The sequence below is a fragment of the Lepidochelys kempii genome, chromosome 2 (genome assembly GCF_965140265.1).
Source record: "Lepidochelys kempii isolate rLepKem1 chromosome 2, rLepKem1.hap2, whole genome shotgun sequence".
NCBI classification, from domain to species: Eukaryota; Metazoa; Chordata; order Testudines; family Cheloniidae; genus Lepidochelys; species Lepidochelys kempii.
Window position 1 is genome coordinate 256,824,899 of NC_133257.1, and position 14,829 is coordinate 256,839,727.

Consider the following 14,829-nt stretch of genomic DNA (forward strand, 5'->3'; position numbering starts at 1 on the left):
GCAGCGGTTGGGCTAGGTCTGAGGCCAAAGCAGCGGCCAGGGCCGGAGCAGTGAATGGTCAGCAGAATAGTTCCACTGATTTCAATAGTACAGAGTCACAGACTTCAATGAAACTATGCTGATTCACACCAATAAAGGATACTGCCCATGGTGTCTAGCTTCGAAATATAGGGAGAAAGTTACAGCATGGGCCCAAAACTCCATAGTAAGAGACCATTTACACCAGGAGAAGCAGGGGGAATAAAACAGAGAGAAAGAAAGATAAAAGGCATTACAAATATTATTTATTATTTTTTGTATTCAAATAGTACCTTGAAGCCCCAATTAAGACTGGGACCACATTGTGCAAGGCACTGTACATATGCATAGTAAGAGCCAGTCCCTGCCCAAAGAGCTCACAATCTAAATAGACAGACAAAAGTGGGGAAAAGGGAGATTTATTAAAGGAAATATTATTATTCCCATTTTATAGAGGGGGAACTGAGTGAAAGAGAGATTAAGGTACATCTGCACTGCAGTCAAATGTGATTTGCCTATGGTCACATGGAAAGTCTGTAGCCAAGCAAGGAATTGAACCCAGATCAGAGTCTCAGTCCAGGGCCTCAGCCACAAAGCCAAGCTTCTTTTCTGTCTGAAAACACTGTGGGGAAGAAAGGAAAGCTGTGCTTCCCCTGGACCAGTTACCCTTGATAGTCACATGAATCTTGCCACTTTTTTTAATCTTATCTTGAAAAGTGATTTACATATACAATTAACAGTTTTAAATATGGAATGTAAGTGTCAAGAGAGACTTGAGTGGTCTTGTGGCTCTGAATACCTGGCAATGCAACAGAAAGGAAGACAAATCAGTAAATGAAAAGCAAAATGGTTCATACAGAAAGTATGAACCCACGTATCTCAAATAAGTATTTACACACATGGTAGAAGAGACTGAAGGCAGGCCAAGGTGTAGAGTTTGTTGTGGAGAAGTGACAGCTAATGATATCATGATGTCATAAGAGTCACAAAGATTTTTAGAAAGAAAACATGGTGAAGATAAAGATGTCAACTTCATAATTCCAGAGGAAAAGCAGTTCAGTTTTGTGTAAAAAAAATATTCTAATGTAATTCATTTCTGTTTCTGGAATGATAAGTATTACATTTATTATGTCATTATACTGCAGTAACTTGACTATAATAGTATACATACCATGGCTACTGTTTAAATTCATCATATTGGAGGAGTTCCAGTACAGTTTGACATATCCGTGGGTCATGCAATAGCAATGTTTATGATATGTGGGTCACAGAACTGAAAAGATTGGGAATCATTAGTCTACCAGGTTTATTATCAAAGTGTTAATTATGCTAAATTTCTCCTGCCCCTCCCTACTTCAAAACCCTCAAAAACCATTACATTTTCTCCCACCCCTTTCCCAGACAGCTATTTCTTTCCAGATATCTTGAAACTTATTTTCCACTTCTTGAACTTGGTCCATAATGAGGCAAACCAATCTAAGTGGGTGGGTGTTCGGTTAGCAGAAGTAAGCAAAGTGCAGCTCTAATCAGCTCTGTGTCTGGGCCATAGTAACAAGATACCAAGGATTCTGCCTTAATTCACGACTGCCACCAAAATAACAGTTATTACTCTACACAGATTCTTCCTAGGTATATCTAAATATAAACATTGAGTAAAGTTGAATGTAGCAGGGTCAAAGGTGACAGCTTATGAACTCCCATAGTTAAGGGTAGAACCACCCTTGTTTCTTTTGCAACTAATGTTTAAAAAGAAGGCTGCTTCGGTTGCTGTATATTTACATCATTATATTCTGTGAATATTTTAAAGCATTATTAACAAAATATTAAACAATGGATTCTTTATCTTTGTCTGGAGATAGCCGACAACCTATAGGTACATCACATTTGGAAGAGTCCGCCGTCTTTACCTGGAGGTTGTCATTAGTGTCCCCGGTGACACTGTCATAGGATGGAGGGAAAGACGTTGAAGACACAGTCTCAGACTTGTCTAGGTTCTTACCATAATTTTCATTCACCATGAATGCAATGAGACCTTCCTTCTGTGAAGCATCTTCAAGGATGTCACCATCACAAGTTCTATGATATAAGAGAGAGGCCTGCTTCATGGACCGTTGAATCAAATGACTCCTATAGGCCCTCTGGATAATAATGGCAGAAACCTCCTCTTCTTTGTGTCTGAGCGTGGTTGTGATTGGTTCATGAAAAAACCTAGATGGATTGGCAGCCATAAACTTTTCCTCTGTCTGTTCTTTTAGTTTGTCCATTTCCCCAGATTCTCCTAGCACCCGTTTGGTAAAAGCAAACAAAATATCCAAACAGTGAATCCTATCTCCGCTGGCCAAGGGAAGGTCCATTGCCAGGAGCTCAATTTTGTTTGGTTTGGCTACACGTAAAGGTTCTGCCAAAGCATCTGCAAAGTTTGAAAGTGCAGAATACTCAATAAATTGAGTTGCTTCAGGATCAAACTTCTCCCAGATTTTATAAAACATATCAAAGTCATCGTCACCTACAGGATCTGTACTTTCCTCAGTGGCAACGTTGAAGTTCTCTAAAATAACAGCTATATACATGTTTACAACAATTAGAAATGATATAATGATGTAACTTACAAAGAAAATAATACCCACAGCAGGTTTACCACATTCTCCCACAGCACCTCGTATGTTAGGATCACAAAATGGAGGTCCAGTGTTTAAAATAGGACTGAGAAGACCATCCCAGCCAGCAGATGTTGTCATTTGGAAGAGACAAAGAATGCTGTTAGCAAAGGTTTGGAAGTTGAACATGTCATCAATCCCACTCTCCCATGGAACATAAGCAAAGTTAGCCATGCCAAAAATGGCATAAATAAACATGACCAGAAAAAGGAGGAGACCAATGTTGAACAGAGCAGGAAGGGACATCATTAAGGCAAAAAGGAGAGTTCTAATTCCTTTGGCAGCTCGGACAAGTCTTAATATTCGTCCAATCTCAGCCAACCGAATGACTCTGAAGAGTGTAGGTGAGAAGTAATTTTCAAATGCATTAACAATGTCAGAAAGCAGAGCGCCTAAAGGAAAAAAAAAGGAATAATCAATTAGAATTTCTAATTTTTTGTGAATTTGTAACTGAAAGAAATAATATTATTCGTAAAACTGATATCTCCCTGACATTAATGTGTTGATGATCTAACACTGACAGTTCTTACAGGAAAACTTACATATTTTAAAAAAAGATTAATGGCTTATCTGTAAAAGTTTAGAAATTAAAAAAAATAACACACCTTTATGGAATTGTATGTTGTGCCCACAAAATCTGCGAGCTGCGGCACATGGAAAACACACGTGTGTACTCAAGTAGATGTTTTATGTGCAGCATTTTGCCAGTGGGTGCGAAGGTTATGTGACTATGTTTTAACATTTGGTCCTAAAGGTTGAAAAAAATCAAAGCTCAAACAACAAACCAAAACATAACACCAGAATCATAGGCACTTAGATGCCTAGATGAGAACCATGTAAGCAAGATAGACAGAAACAGATAAAGTAAATATAAGTGTAATCCATGCTAACAGTGTGGCTTTTGGCCCCTCTCTTGTGATTTGACTACTTTATTAGTCTGATAATGCCGCCAAACTAATGGAGAAGGTCCATTTTCACTAGCAGTAGAGTCTATTCTTTTAAATCCAGAGGTCTCAGATTCAATCCCTGCAGATGATTACTCCAGGGGTGTCCTTACACAAGGAAAGGCTAAACTTATTCTTATTCTAGAATAATAACACTTATTATTCTAAAGTGTTCCGTTGCAGCCCCAAGTAGTCTCATATGACAACAAAAAAGAAAAAGGTGATCTTTTAAACATCATTTGGTCATAACTTGATGGAAATATCTATACATTTTTTCACATGATAGAAGAACGGGATTTTTTCTCTTGTTCTCCTTTTAGGTCAACTTATTTATTTTAGCTATTTTCTGGGAAGTCCTTGAAGCAACTTGCACTATAGAGAAATACTTCTCTTTTAAGGGAGATGCGTTTTAAAATTCTCCTAATCATTATGGGCTTTACAGGGACCACTTTTTTGCTCCTCTGTTTTCACCCTTATGTCATCACAGAGGAGGTAGAAAGGGAAAGAGGAAGAGATTAGGATACATTTGTCCCACTACTCTTATTTCTACTCCAAATATGTCTAATAGTGTGGGGCAGTAGACATGTTTAAGACTGGTGGAAAAAAGGCCAACTGATAATTTTGAATAGAATCATAGAATATCAGAGTTGGAAGGGACCTCTGGAGGTCATCTAGTCCAACCCCCTGCCTAGAGCAGGATCAATCCCCAACTAAATCATCCCAGCCAGGGCTTTGTCAAGTCTGACCTTAAAAACTTCTAAGGAAGGGGATTCCACCACCTCCCTACGTAACGCATTCCAGTGTTTCACCACCCTCCTAGTGAAAAAGTTTTTCCTAATATCCAACCTAAATCTCCCCCACTGCAACTTGAGACCATTACTCCTTGTCCTGTCATCTGCTATCACTGAGAATAGTCTAGCTCCATCCTCTTTGGATCCACCTTTCAGGTAGTTAAAAGCAGCTATCAAATCCCCCCTCATTCTTCTCTTCTGTAGACTAAACAATCCCAGTACCCTCAGCCTCTCCTCAAGTCATGTGTTCCAGACCCCTAATCATTTTTGTTGCCCTTCGCTGGACTCTCTCCAATTTTTCCACATCCTTTTTGTAGTGTGGGGCCCAAAACTGGACACAGTACTCCAGATGAGGCCTCACCAATGTCGAACAGAGGGGAACGATCACATCCCTCAATCTGCTGGCAATGCCCCTACTTATACAAGGTGCCATTGGCCTTCTTGGCAACAAGGGCACACTGTTGACTCATAACCAGCTTCTCGTCCACTGTCACCCCTAGGTCCTTCTCTGCAGAACTGATGCCTAGCCATTCGGTCCCTAGTCTGTAGTGGTGCATTGGATTCTTCCGTCCTAAGTGCAGGACTCTGCACTTGTCCTTGTTGAACCTCATCAGCTTTCTTTTGGCCCAATCCTCCAATTTGTCTAGGTCTCTCTGTATCCTATCCCTACCATCCAGCATATCTACCACTCCTCCCAGTTTAGTGTCAAAATATCGTATTTTTAGATATAGCCAAAGCTTTTGACTCAGTATCCCACGATCACATCATGTGGGTGCTGCGGGAAAGGGGCCTGGACCAGCACATGATCAGCATCATCAGTGACTCCTATAGGAACGTCCATACCCATATGGAAGTAGGGAAGGAGCTGTAATAACTTTGATAAAGAAATCTACATACATGGTCCTTTTTATTGGTATTTAATAAATTGACTTTTTAATATGCTATGATAAATAACTCCACAAAAGGCTATCTTGGACATTTCTAAAGGTGTCTCTAGAACAACTGTGCCCTTTAAACATGTAACAAACTTTAAGGATATACTTTTTCTCTGTCACTAATACTTTGCATCCTTTGTAGAACTGATTAACAGATTTTATTTAGAAATGTACTAAGTTCATAAAAAAAGCATATATTCCTCTTAAAATGATGAAAAGGCATGAAATCTACATTTATTCATTCATTTTTTGATGTTTCCAGTTAAATTAAATTAAACTTTTTCCCCAAAATGGCCAATGGTGCCAAAAATGCACATGGGTCCAAATGTGATACCTAGATGCCTAGGGAACCTAGAAAGGGTAGGAATAGACTTCCAAAACCATACGGCCAACTCCTAGAGCAGAAAGGGGGAGGAACAAAATGGCAGCAGGAGGGGTGGGGGGCATGGAAACATATAAAATAATATATGGTGATGAAATATAAAGGGCTATTACTGAGCTTGTTGGTATATTTTTACCTACCAACAATAGACATAATGACCACACTTAAATCAAATATGTTCCAGCCATTGGTGAAGTAATAGTGTCTCAGAGCCAACAATTTCATGGTGCATTCTACAGCAAAGATGGCAACAAAGAACATGTTGATTTTGTTAAGAATGTCAGTCTTCCTTATAGTTTGATCATCAGTTTCCACCATCATAGTGATCATGTTAAGGCAGATGAGAATCATGATGATAACATCAAAGGCTTGGCTTGTTACAATGTCAAAAAAAAACCCTTGGTATTTGTTCTGCAGGGGGGGAAAACAAGAGTATTTAGTATTAGTTATGAAAATGAGGCCATGCTTAGGCATGTGTATTTACTTACTAGTAGTCCTTATATGTTTCAATGTTGCTTAATTCCATTATAGATAGATATATTAGAGAAAGGTAGAGTATAAAACAGGATAGCATAATTCCCTTGCCATTCTGAAGGATAATCAATTTCAAGGTAAATATTTCTGCAAAGAACTTAATAAATATTTATTCTTTATAATCCTTCAGTGGCAATTTCTTGGTACAGAATTAATTCTATGAACATTCTCTGAACATCAGTGGAAACAAATACATTATATATAATGTGTATATTATATATAATTAATAAATTTTTGGGTGGATTAAGTTTATTTTACTATGGATTTTCACTGATTAGAAATATTTTAGTTGGAAGAACTCAGGTGGTCTCACCAATGGCCTTGGGATGGGTTTTTGGGGTTTCTTGGATCCCAGTTTTTTCATTGCGTTATAGTATTTTCTTTGTTCTTTTGTCATAAAGATGTCTTGTCTACCTAAGTATATGGAGATAATGCTACTGTTACTATTGATGAGAAAAAAACATCATTGCCCTGCAAGAGTCTAAAATATTGGAAGCCAACATTTCTTTCTTTTTCTGCCCTTTTATTTCTTGCTGTTACTAACACTTCTCACAGTACCTAATTGGGATCAAATGCATTTTAAACAGTTCTGTAGTGGCACTCCACTGGCTCAGAAAGCAGGAAAATGACTAGCTACGAGCTCAGGCACACGAGGGAAGGATCAACTTGTTCCCTTCCCCTTGACCTCCTGTTGTTGCTGTCCTCTACCAGCTCTGGCGCACTGCCCAATCCCAGAGCTGCTCCTCAGACCCTGTCCCACAGTGCTTAGCTATAAATCTCCTCACTGTATTTTCCACTGAATGCATCCGATGAAGTGAGCTGTAGCTCACGCTCAAATAAACTGGTTAGTTCCTAAGGTGCCACTAGTACTCCTTTTCTTTTTGCGAATACAGACTAACACAGCTGCTACTCTGAAAGGTAGGGGAAGTAGCATTCAAGTGACTGCATAGCTGACTTCACAGCCTCTTGAATCAGTGCTGCTTCTGGAGCCAAGAATTACATGGATGGGAAACATGGGAAAGGAATGGTGAAGGGGAAGCACTTCTTAGCACTTCACTTGTAATGCTGCCTCAATTAAATTCAATACTGATGCTGTTCCATGTAATAAATGTAAATAAATGTTTTAGAGTTTCAGTATACAGCTGGCATCCTATACTCTGAAGACAGCATGTAAGGGATATATCAGGGGTCTGGAAACATATCCAATATACTTATCTTTTTCTTTTGTTGGTTAAAATTGTCAATAATGACACCAACAAAAAGATTCAGTGTGAAGAAAGATCCAAAGATGATGAAAACCACAAAATAGAGGTACATGTATAGATTATGTTCCTTCCGTGGCTGCTTTTCTTTCTGCAAAAATGATAACCAAGATGAAAAATGACTGAAAACAATATGGCTGTGCTCCTAGAAGGAGTTCCAAATAGGTGCCTCCATCCCCCCGTACAGAGTTCATTGCAGGATATCAAATTTACTACATCACTACATATTCTGAAAAAAGTTGTCTAGTTAAAAACTCTAGTGGGTAACAATAAGTACTCCTGACAGAATTCTGTGCCCCTGCAGGAGCACAGAATTCATATGGCCTGCATATTTCTGTGCAGAAAAATGGAAAAAAAATCTGCCAGGGGACATGCGCCTCTTCCCCGGTAGCCCATTCAGTGCATCTATTCCAGCATGCCTGGAGCAGCCTCAGAATTGGGGGCGAGAGGCTGGATGTGCGTGTGCCTGTGTGGTTAATCACTGGCGGGCGGGGGGAGGGAGGGAAGGCTAGGCATATGTGTGTGCCAACGAGAGAGAGAGAGAGAGATCCATCCCTCTCTCTTGCGACTGCAGCTCGCGGCATGGAAGGGTAGAGTTTTTTATTATGCACGAGGCTGGCTATGTCCTGGAGGCACAAAAATAGAAGCATGCCTCTGTAGTAACATTGTTAAAGTGGCTGTTGACTTCAATTGAGCTCATTCTCTGAGGCACAAATGTAGCAGCCTGCCAGTGTAGTGACACTGTTAATGTTCTTATTGTTAGTTAACTGTTTCCAGTCTCAGTCAATTCACCCAGGAGTATAAAACCTGTAAAAAGTTTTAAGGCTGCTACATTGCCAAAGTGATGTAAAGGAGCCTTATTATAATGACAGGAAGGGAATCCTCAGCTAAGAAGGTCTATAGGCTTTCTCACTTTTTTCCTGTGCCAAAGTGGCACAATGGGGTTAGAGTACAGCTCAGGATTTATTTTACATACCCATTTAAAAAAAAAAAGACTTTGAGGGCAAATAAAACATTCACTAAGCAGTCAATAAAATGTCAGGACAATCCGAACCAAGCACTTCCCCAACTCCCCAGCCAGACACAGGACAATGATTAGCAAACCTGTAGGACTTTCATGTATGAAAGTCTGAGCAAGTTAAAATAACATTCTACATTTTTTGGGGGGCGCTGTTTGGTGTCTGTAACATACTTCAAATGAAAATCCAGGATTATAACTGGAATCCGGGTATGCTACCAAGTGTTTGTAACTTAACTTTCATGTGTTTAGGAAATGCTGTGACTTTTTTCTGTATTGTAGTTTAAATAAATTACCAAAACAATTGAAATTGGGGTGATTATATTGCATTATTATGACAAATAAAATATACAGAATTTTGAATTTTTTGGCACAGACTCTCCCGAGGAATAAGTACGTCTTGCATTTCATGGGTGCACTTGAGGAGGGGAGAGAAAATCTACAGTGTGACTGTTGGACAAAGTTAAATCTAAGGACACCACAGAAGATGTGGATGACAATTTTACTGAGAGCAATGTTTCTCCTAGCACTTGACTATCCTTCTTGGTGACCTGAAAATATCTTCTAAAAATAATATGCCAAATTTTCTGTTGTCAATTAACTAAATGGACAGAGAATTTGGCCCAATGTATTTTAGTGGTGTCATAAATATAAAGGGAAGGGTAAACATCTTTAAATCCCTCCTGGCCAGAGGAAAAACCCTTTCACCTGTAAAGGGTTAAAAAGCTAAGATAACCTTGCTGGCACCTGACCAAAATGACCAACGAGGAGACAAGATACTTTCAAAGCTGAGAGGGACACAAAGGTTCTCTCTGACTGTGTGATGCTTTTGCTGGGAACAGAAAAGGAATGGAGTCTTAGAACTTAGTAAGTAATCTAGATAGATAGTGTTAGATTCTGTGTTGTTTAAATAGCTGATAAAATAAGCTGTGGTGAATGGAATGTATATTCCTGTTTTTGTGTCTTTTTGTAACTTAAAGTTTTGCCTAGAGGGATTCTCCATCCTGATTTTACAGAGGTGATTCTTTTACTTTTTCCTCAATTAAAATTCTTCTTTTAAGAACCTGATTGCTTTTTCATTGTTCTTAAGATCCAAGGGTTTTGGGTCTGTGTTCACCTATGCAAATTGGTGGGGATTTTTATCAAGCCTTCCCCAGGAAAGGGGCTGTAGGGCTTGGGGGGATATTTTGGGGGGAGACATTTCCAAGTGGGCACTTCCCCTGTTCTTTGTGTAACACTTTGGTGGTGGCAGCGTTTAAGCTAAGCTGGTAAGAATAAGCTTAGGGGGTCTTTCATGCAGGTCCCCACATCTGTACCCTAGAGTTCAGAGTGAGGAAGGAACCTTGACATGGTGGCAGAGCGGTGGGATTAATTTGAAATTATTTTGAGATTTTTTTTTAATCAGAAGCACAAAAGGATTTTAAAAGATTTTAAAGGGTTTTGTAAAAGGGGACAAAGCAACAAGCATAACAAAAGGGACCTTGCTTTTGTGAGCTGGAGTTTTCTCTACCTAAAGGCAGGGTAGTTAACTTCCTGCAGGGAAATTCACAAGTCTTCACAGACCTGAAGAGGTGGGTTCTTTTTTTAGCTAAGAGCAACGAGAGGCTTTTTCTCTCTATTTGCCTGGAGACAGAGGTGTTAGTTTCTTTTTTTTTTAATGGATTTTTCTGTAGGCTGACAATCACTATCAGAGAACATCAGTATCCGGTTACAGCACAACCTTTTTTTTTTTTTTTTGACAAGCCAAGTTTTTTGTTTGTTTGTTTTATTTCTACCTCTCGGGTGTAAAGTTAGTTAAAAACAGAGAGGCAAAATGACAGAGCCCAAGGCAGAAAAAAACCAAGAGGCTGCCCACAGGAGAGCTATGGAGGCAAAGGAAAAAGAAATGGAGGCAAGGGAAGAAGAAATGGAGGAGAAGGAAAAAGAGAGGAAGCATGAACTGGAGTTGGAGACGGTAAGGGCTGAGCGGAATCCACTGGATAACCCTAACCATCCTTCCCCAACAATCCACAAATGGGAGCGACTATGTCCACAGTATGATGAATCCAGTGATATTGCTGAATATTTTCTCACCTTTGAGAGACTGTGCACTCTCCATAAAATTCCTGAAGCTCACAAGATGAACACATTGGTCGCAAAATTGACTGGAAGAGCTCTGGACATATTCAATAAGATGCCTATTGATGAGGCTTCTGACTATAATAAGTTCAAGGATTTGGTTTTAAAGCAATTTCAAATTACTTCTGAAACGTACAGAGTAAAATTTTGAACCCTTAAAAGGGGGCCTGGACTAAGTAATGTGGCTTATCTAAACCAGATGAAGGATCTGTTAGATAAATGGGTCCAAGGAAGGGGTGTCACTAGCTTTGACGGAATGTGTGATTTGATAGCTGAGGAGCAATTCCTGAATATGTCCAAGGAGGAAATAAAACAGTGTTTATGGGATAAGGAAATGGACTCAGCAGAAAGTCTTGCTTCTTATGCTGATCGATACAAGCAGTCCCAGACCGCCAGAGAGGTAGGGCAAGCCAGAAAAAAATGGGTGAAGGGAGGAGAGAGGAACAACCCTAGTCGCAGTTGGAACGGATACCAGAAGGGACACCCTCAGACCACACCCTACCACCAGGGGCAGCCCAAAGCCCCAACTACACACCAAGGATTACTCCAGATACCTTATCGTCCTGCCACACCATTCTCCAGCAACCCACCTCAGTGACCCGTCAGCTGGATGATGTTTTAAATATAACGAGCTGGGGCATGTGAAGGCCAACTGCCCCAAGAACCTCAACAGATTACAGTTCATTGCACCGGAATCACACCAGAGGTCCTCAGGCCCAGATACCTCCCAGATACCCTCAGAGCGGAGGGAAACTGTGAGTGTGGGTGGGAAGAAGGTCACCGCGTGGAGGGACACCGGAGCACAAGTGTTGGCTATCCATGCTTCCTTAGTGGACCCCAATTTAATCGACCCAGAGATCCAAGTGACAATTCAACCCTTCAAGTCCAACTCTTTCAATTTGCCTACAGCCAAGTTGCCTGTCCAGTACAAGGGCTGGTCAGGAACGTGGACTTTTGCAGTCTATGACAATTATCCCATCCCCCATGCTGTTGGGGGAAGACTTGGCCAATCATGTGAAGCTAGCCAAGAGGGTGGGAATGGTCACCCGCAGCCAGGCTAAACCAGCCGTCACACCTAGCTCTGTTCTGGAAACTTCTACCAGGACCCGGTTAGAGGTGATGGACCCGGAACCCAGGCCAACGTCTGCAACGGCAGTAGTGGATCCAATCCCAGAGACCCAGACAGAGCCAGCCCCAGAACCAGAACCGGTGGAACAACCAGCACCAGACCCACTGAACGCAGTACTTGCAACCCTAACACCAGAGGGCCCCACCGAACCTGAACTGGCAGCAGCCGATAACCCTACACAAGAGGCTCTGCCGGAGCCTGAACCCCAACATAGTGCACCAGCGAAGAGCGGTTCACAGTCAACGGAAACAGCCCCATCCCCTACATCGCTTCCAGAGGGACCAAGCCTAGGTCCACAATCCAATGAGGAACTGATGTCTTCAGCATCAAGGGAACAGTTCCAGACCGAACAGGAAGCAGATGAAAGCCTCCAGAGAGCTTGGACGGCGGCACGGAGCAACCCACCGCCTCTCAGCTCTTCTAATCGATCCAGGTTTGTTGTAGAAAGAGGACTTTTATACAAGGAAACTCTTTCTGGTGGACACCAGGAAGACTAGCATCCTCAGAGACAGTTGGTAATTCCAACCAAGTACCGGGTAAAGCTCTTGAGCTTAGCCCATGATCATCCTAGTGGCCATGCTGGGGTGAACAGGACCAAAGACCATTTGGGGAGGTCATTCCACTGGGAGGGAATGGGCAAGGATGTTTCTACCTATGTCTGGTCTTGTGAGGTATGCCAAAGAGTGGGAAAACCCCAAGAGCAGGTCAAAGCCCCTCTCCAGCCACTCCCCATCATTGAGGTTCCATTTCAGCGAGTAGCTGTGGATATTCTGGGTCCTTTTCTGAAAAAGACACCCAGAGGAAAGCAGTACATACTGACTTTCATGGATTTTGCCACCTGATGGCCGGAAGCAGTAGCTCTAAGCAACACCAGGGCTAAAAGTGTGTGCCAGGCACTAGCAGACATTTTTGCCAGGGTAGGTTGGCCCTCCAACATCCTCACAGATGCAGGAACTAATTTCCTGGCAGGAACTATGGAAAGCCTTTTGGAACCTCATGGGGTGACTCACTTGGTTGCCACCCCTTACCATCATCAAACAAGTGGCCTGGTGGAGAAATTTAATGGAACTTTGGGGGCCATAATATGTAAATTTGTAAATAAGCACTCCAATATTGGGACCTAGTGTTGCATCAGTTGCTCTTAGCCTACAGAGCTGTACCACATCCCAGTTTATAGTTTTCACCATTTGAACTTGTATCTGGCCGCGAGGTTACGGGACCATTCAGTTGGTGAAGCAGCAATGGGAGTGGTTTACTCCTTCTCCAGGAACTAACATTCTGGACTTTGTAACCAACCTACAAAACACCCTCCGAACCTCTTTAGCCCTTGCTAAATAAAACCTACAGGATGCTCAAAAGGAGCAAAAGGCCTGGTATGATAAACATGCCAGAGAGTGTTCCTTCAAAGTTGGGGACCAGGTCATGGTCTTAAAGGCGCTCCAGGCCCATAAAATGGAAGCGTCATGGGAAGGGCCATTCACGGTCCAGGAGCGCCTGTGAGCTGTTAATTATCTCATAGCATTCCCCACTTCCAACCGAAAGCCTTTTTTTAGCTGCACAGTATTAATTCTCTAAAGCCCTTTTATTCCAGAGAATTAAGGGTTTGTCAGTTTACAGCCCAGGGAGAAGATGACACTGAGTGGCCTGAAAGCGTCTACTACGAAGGGAAAAGTGCTGGTGGCGTGGAAGAGGTGAACCTCTCCATGACCCTTGGGCGTATGCAGCGACAGCAGATCCAGGAGCTGTGTACTAGCTATGCACCGAAGTTCTCAGCCACCCCAGGACTGACTGAACGGGCATACCACTCCATTGACACAGGTAATGCTCGCCCAATTAAAGTCCAACCTTACCGGGTGTCTCCTCAAGCTAAAACTGCTATAGAATGGGAGATCCAGGATATGCTACAGATTGTGGTAATCCGCCCCTCTGGCAGTGCACGGGCATCTCCAGTGGTTCTAGTTCCCAAACCAGATGGGGAGATACGTTTTTGCGTGGACTACCGTAAGCTAAATGCTGTAACTTGCCCAGACAACTATCAAATGCGATGCACAGATGAACTATGAGAGAATCTGGGACGGGCCCAGTTCATCTCTACCTTGGACTTAACCAAGGGGTACTGGCAGGTACCACTAGATGAATCCGCCAAGGAAAAGTCAGCCTTCGTCATGCATGTCGGGGTGTATGAATTTGATGTACTCCCTTTTGGGCTGCGGAATGCACCCGCCACCTTCCAAAGACTTGTAGATGGTCTCCTAGCAGGATTAGGAGAATATGCAGTCGCCTACCTTGATGATGTGGCCATATTTTCGGATTCCTGGGCAGAACACCTGGAAAATCTACAAAAAGTTTTCGAGTGCATAAGGAAGGCGGGACTAACTGTTAAGGCTAAGAAGTGTCAAAGAGGCCTAAACAGAGGACACCAGGTTGGTCAAGGAACTTTCAACCCCCTACAGGCCAAAGTGGATGCTATCCAAAAGTGGCTTGTCCCAAAGTGAAAGAAACAGGTTCAATCCTTCTTAGGCTTGGCCGGATATTACAGGCGATTTGTACTGCAATACAGCCAAATCGCCGCCCCACTGACAGACCTAACCAAAAAGAAACAGCCAAATGCCGTTCAGTGGACCGAAGAGTGTCAGAAAGCCTTTAACCAGCTTAAAGCGACACTCATGTCTGACCCTGTGCTAAGTGCCCCAGACTTTGACAAACCGTTCCTAGTAACCACAGATGCGTCCGAACATGGTGTGGGAGCAGTTTTAATGCAGGAAGGACCAGATCAAGAATTCCATCCTGTAGTGTTTCTCAGCAAGAAGCTGTCTAAGAGGGAAAGCAACTGGTCAGTCAGTGAAAAAGAATGTTACGCCATTGTCTACACTCTGGAAAAGCTACGCCCATATGTTTGGGGACGGCGTTTCCACCTGCAAACCAAACATGCTACGCTACAGTGGCTTCATACCGCCACAGGAAATAACAAAAAACTTATTCAGTGGAGTTTAGCTCTCCAAGATTTTGATTTTGACATCCAACACATCTCAGGAGCTTCT

General features: G+C 42.1%; 1 protein-coding gene across 1 annotated transcript in view; it reads right to left on the bottom strand.

The window, feature by feature from the left end:
• Positions 1–275: 275 nt before the first annotated feature.
• The window catches only part of LOC140907821 (sodium channel protein type 5 subunit alpha-like), a 186,195-nt gene continuing 171,641 nt past the window's right edge, over positions 276–14,829 (bottom strand). Inside the window, exons 26-29 of the mRNA XM_073334668.1 lie at positions 7,473–7,610; positions 6,575–6,675; positions 5,868–6,138; positions 276–3,067 (exon numbers count right to left, since the gene is read on the bottom strand). Coding sequence (XP_073190769.1) covers positions 1,842–3,067; positions 5,868–6,138; positions 6,575–6,675; positions 7,473–7,610 — 1,736 coding nt within the window. The 3' untranslated portion in view covers positions 276–1,841. The remainder of the gene's footprint in view (positions 3,068–5,867; positions 6,139–6,574; positions 6,676–7,472; positions 7,611–14,829) is intronic.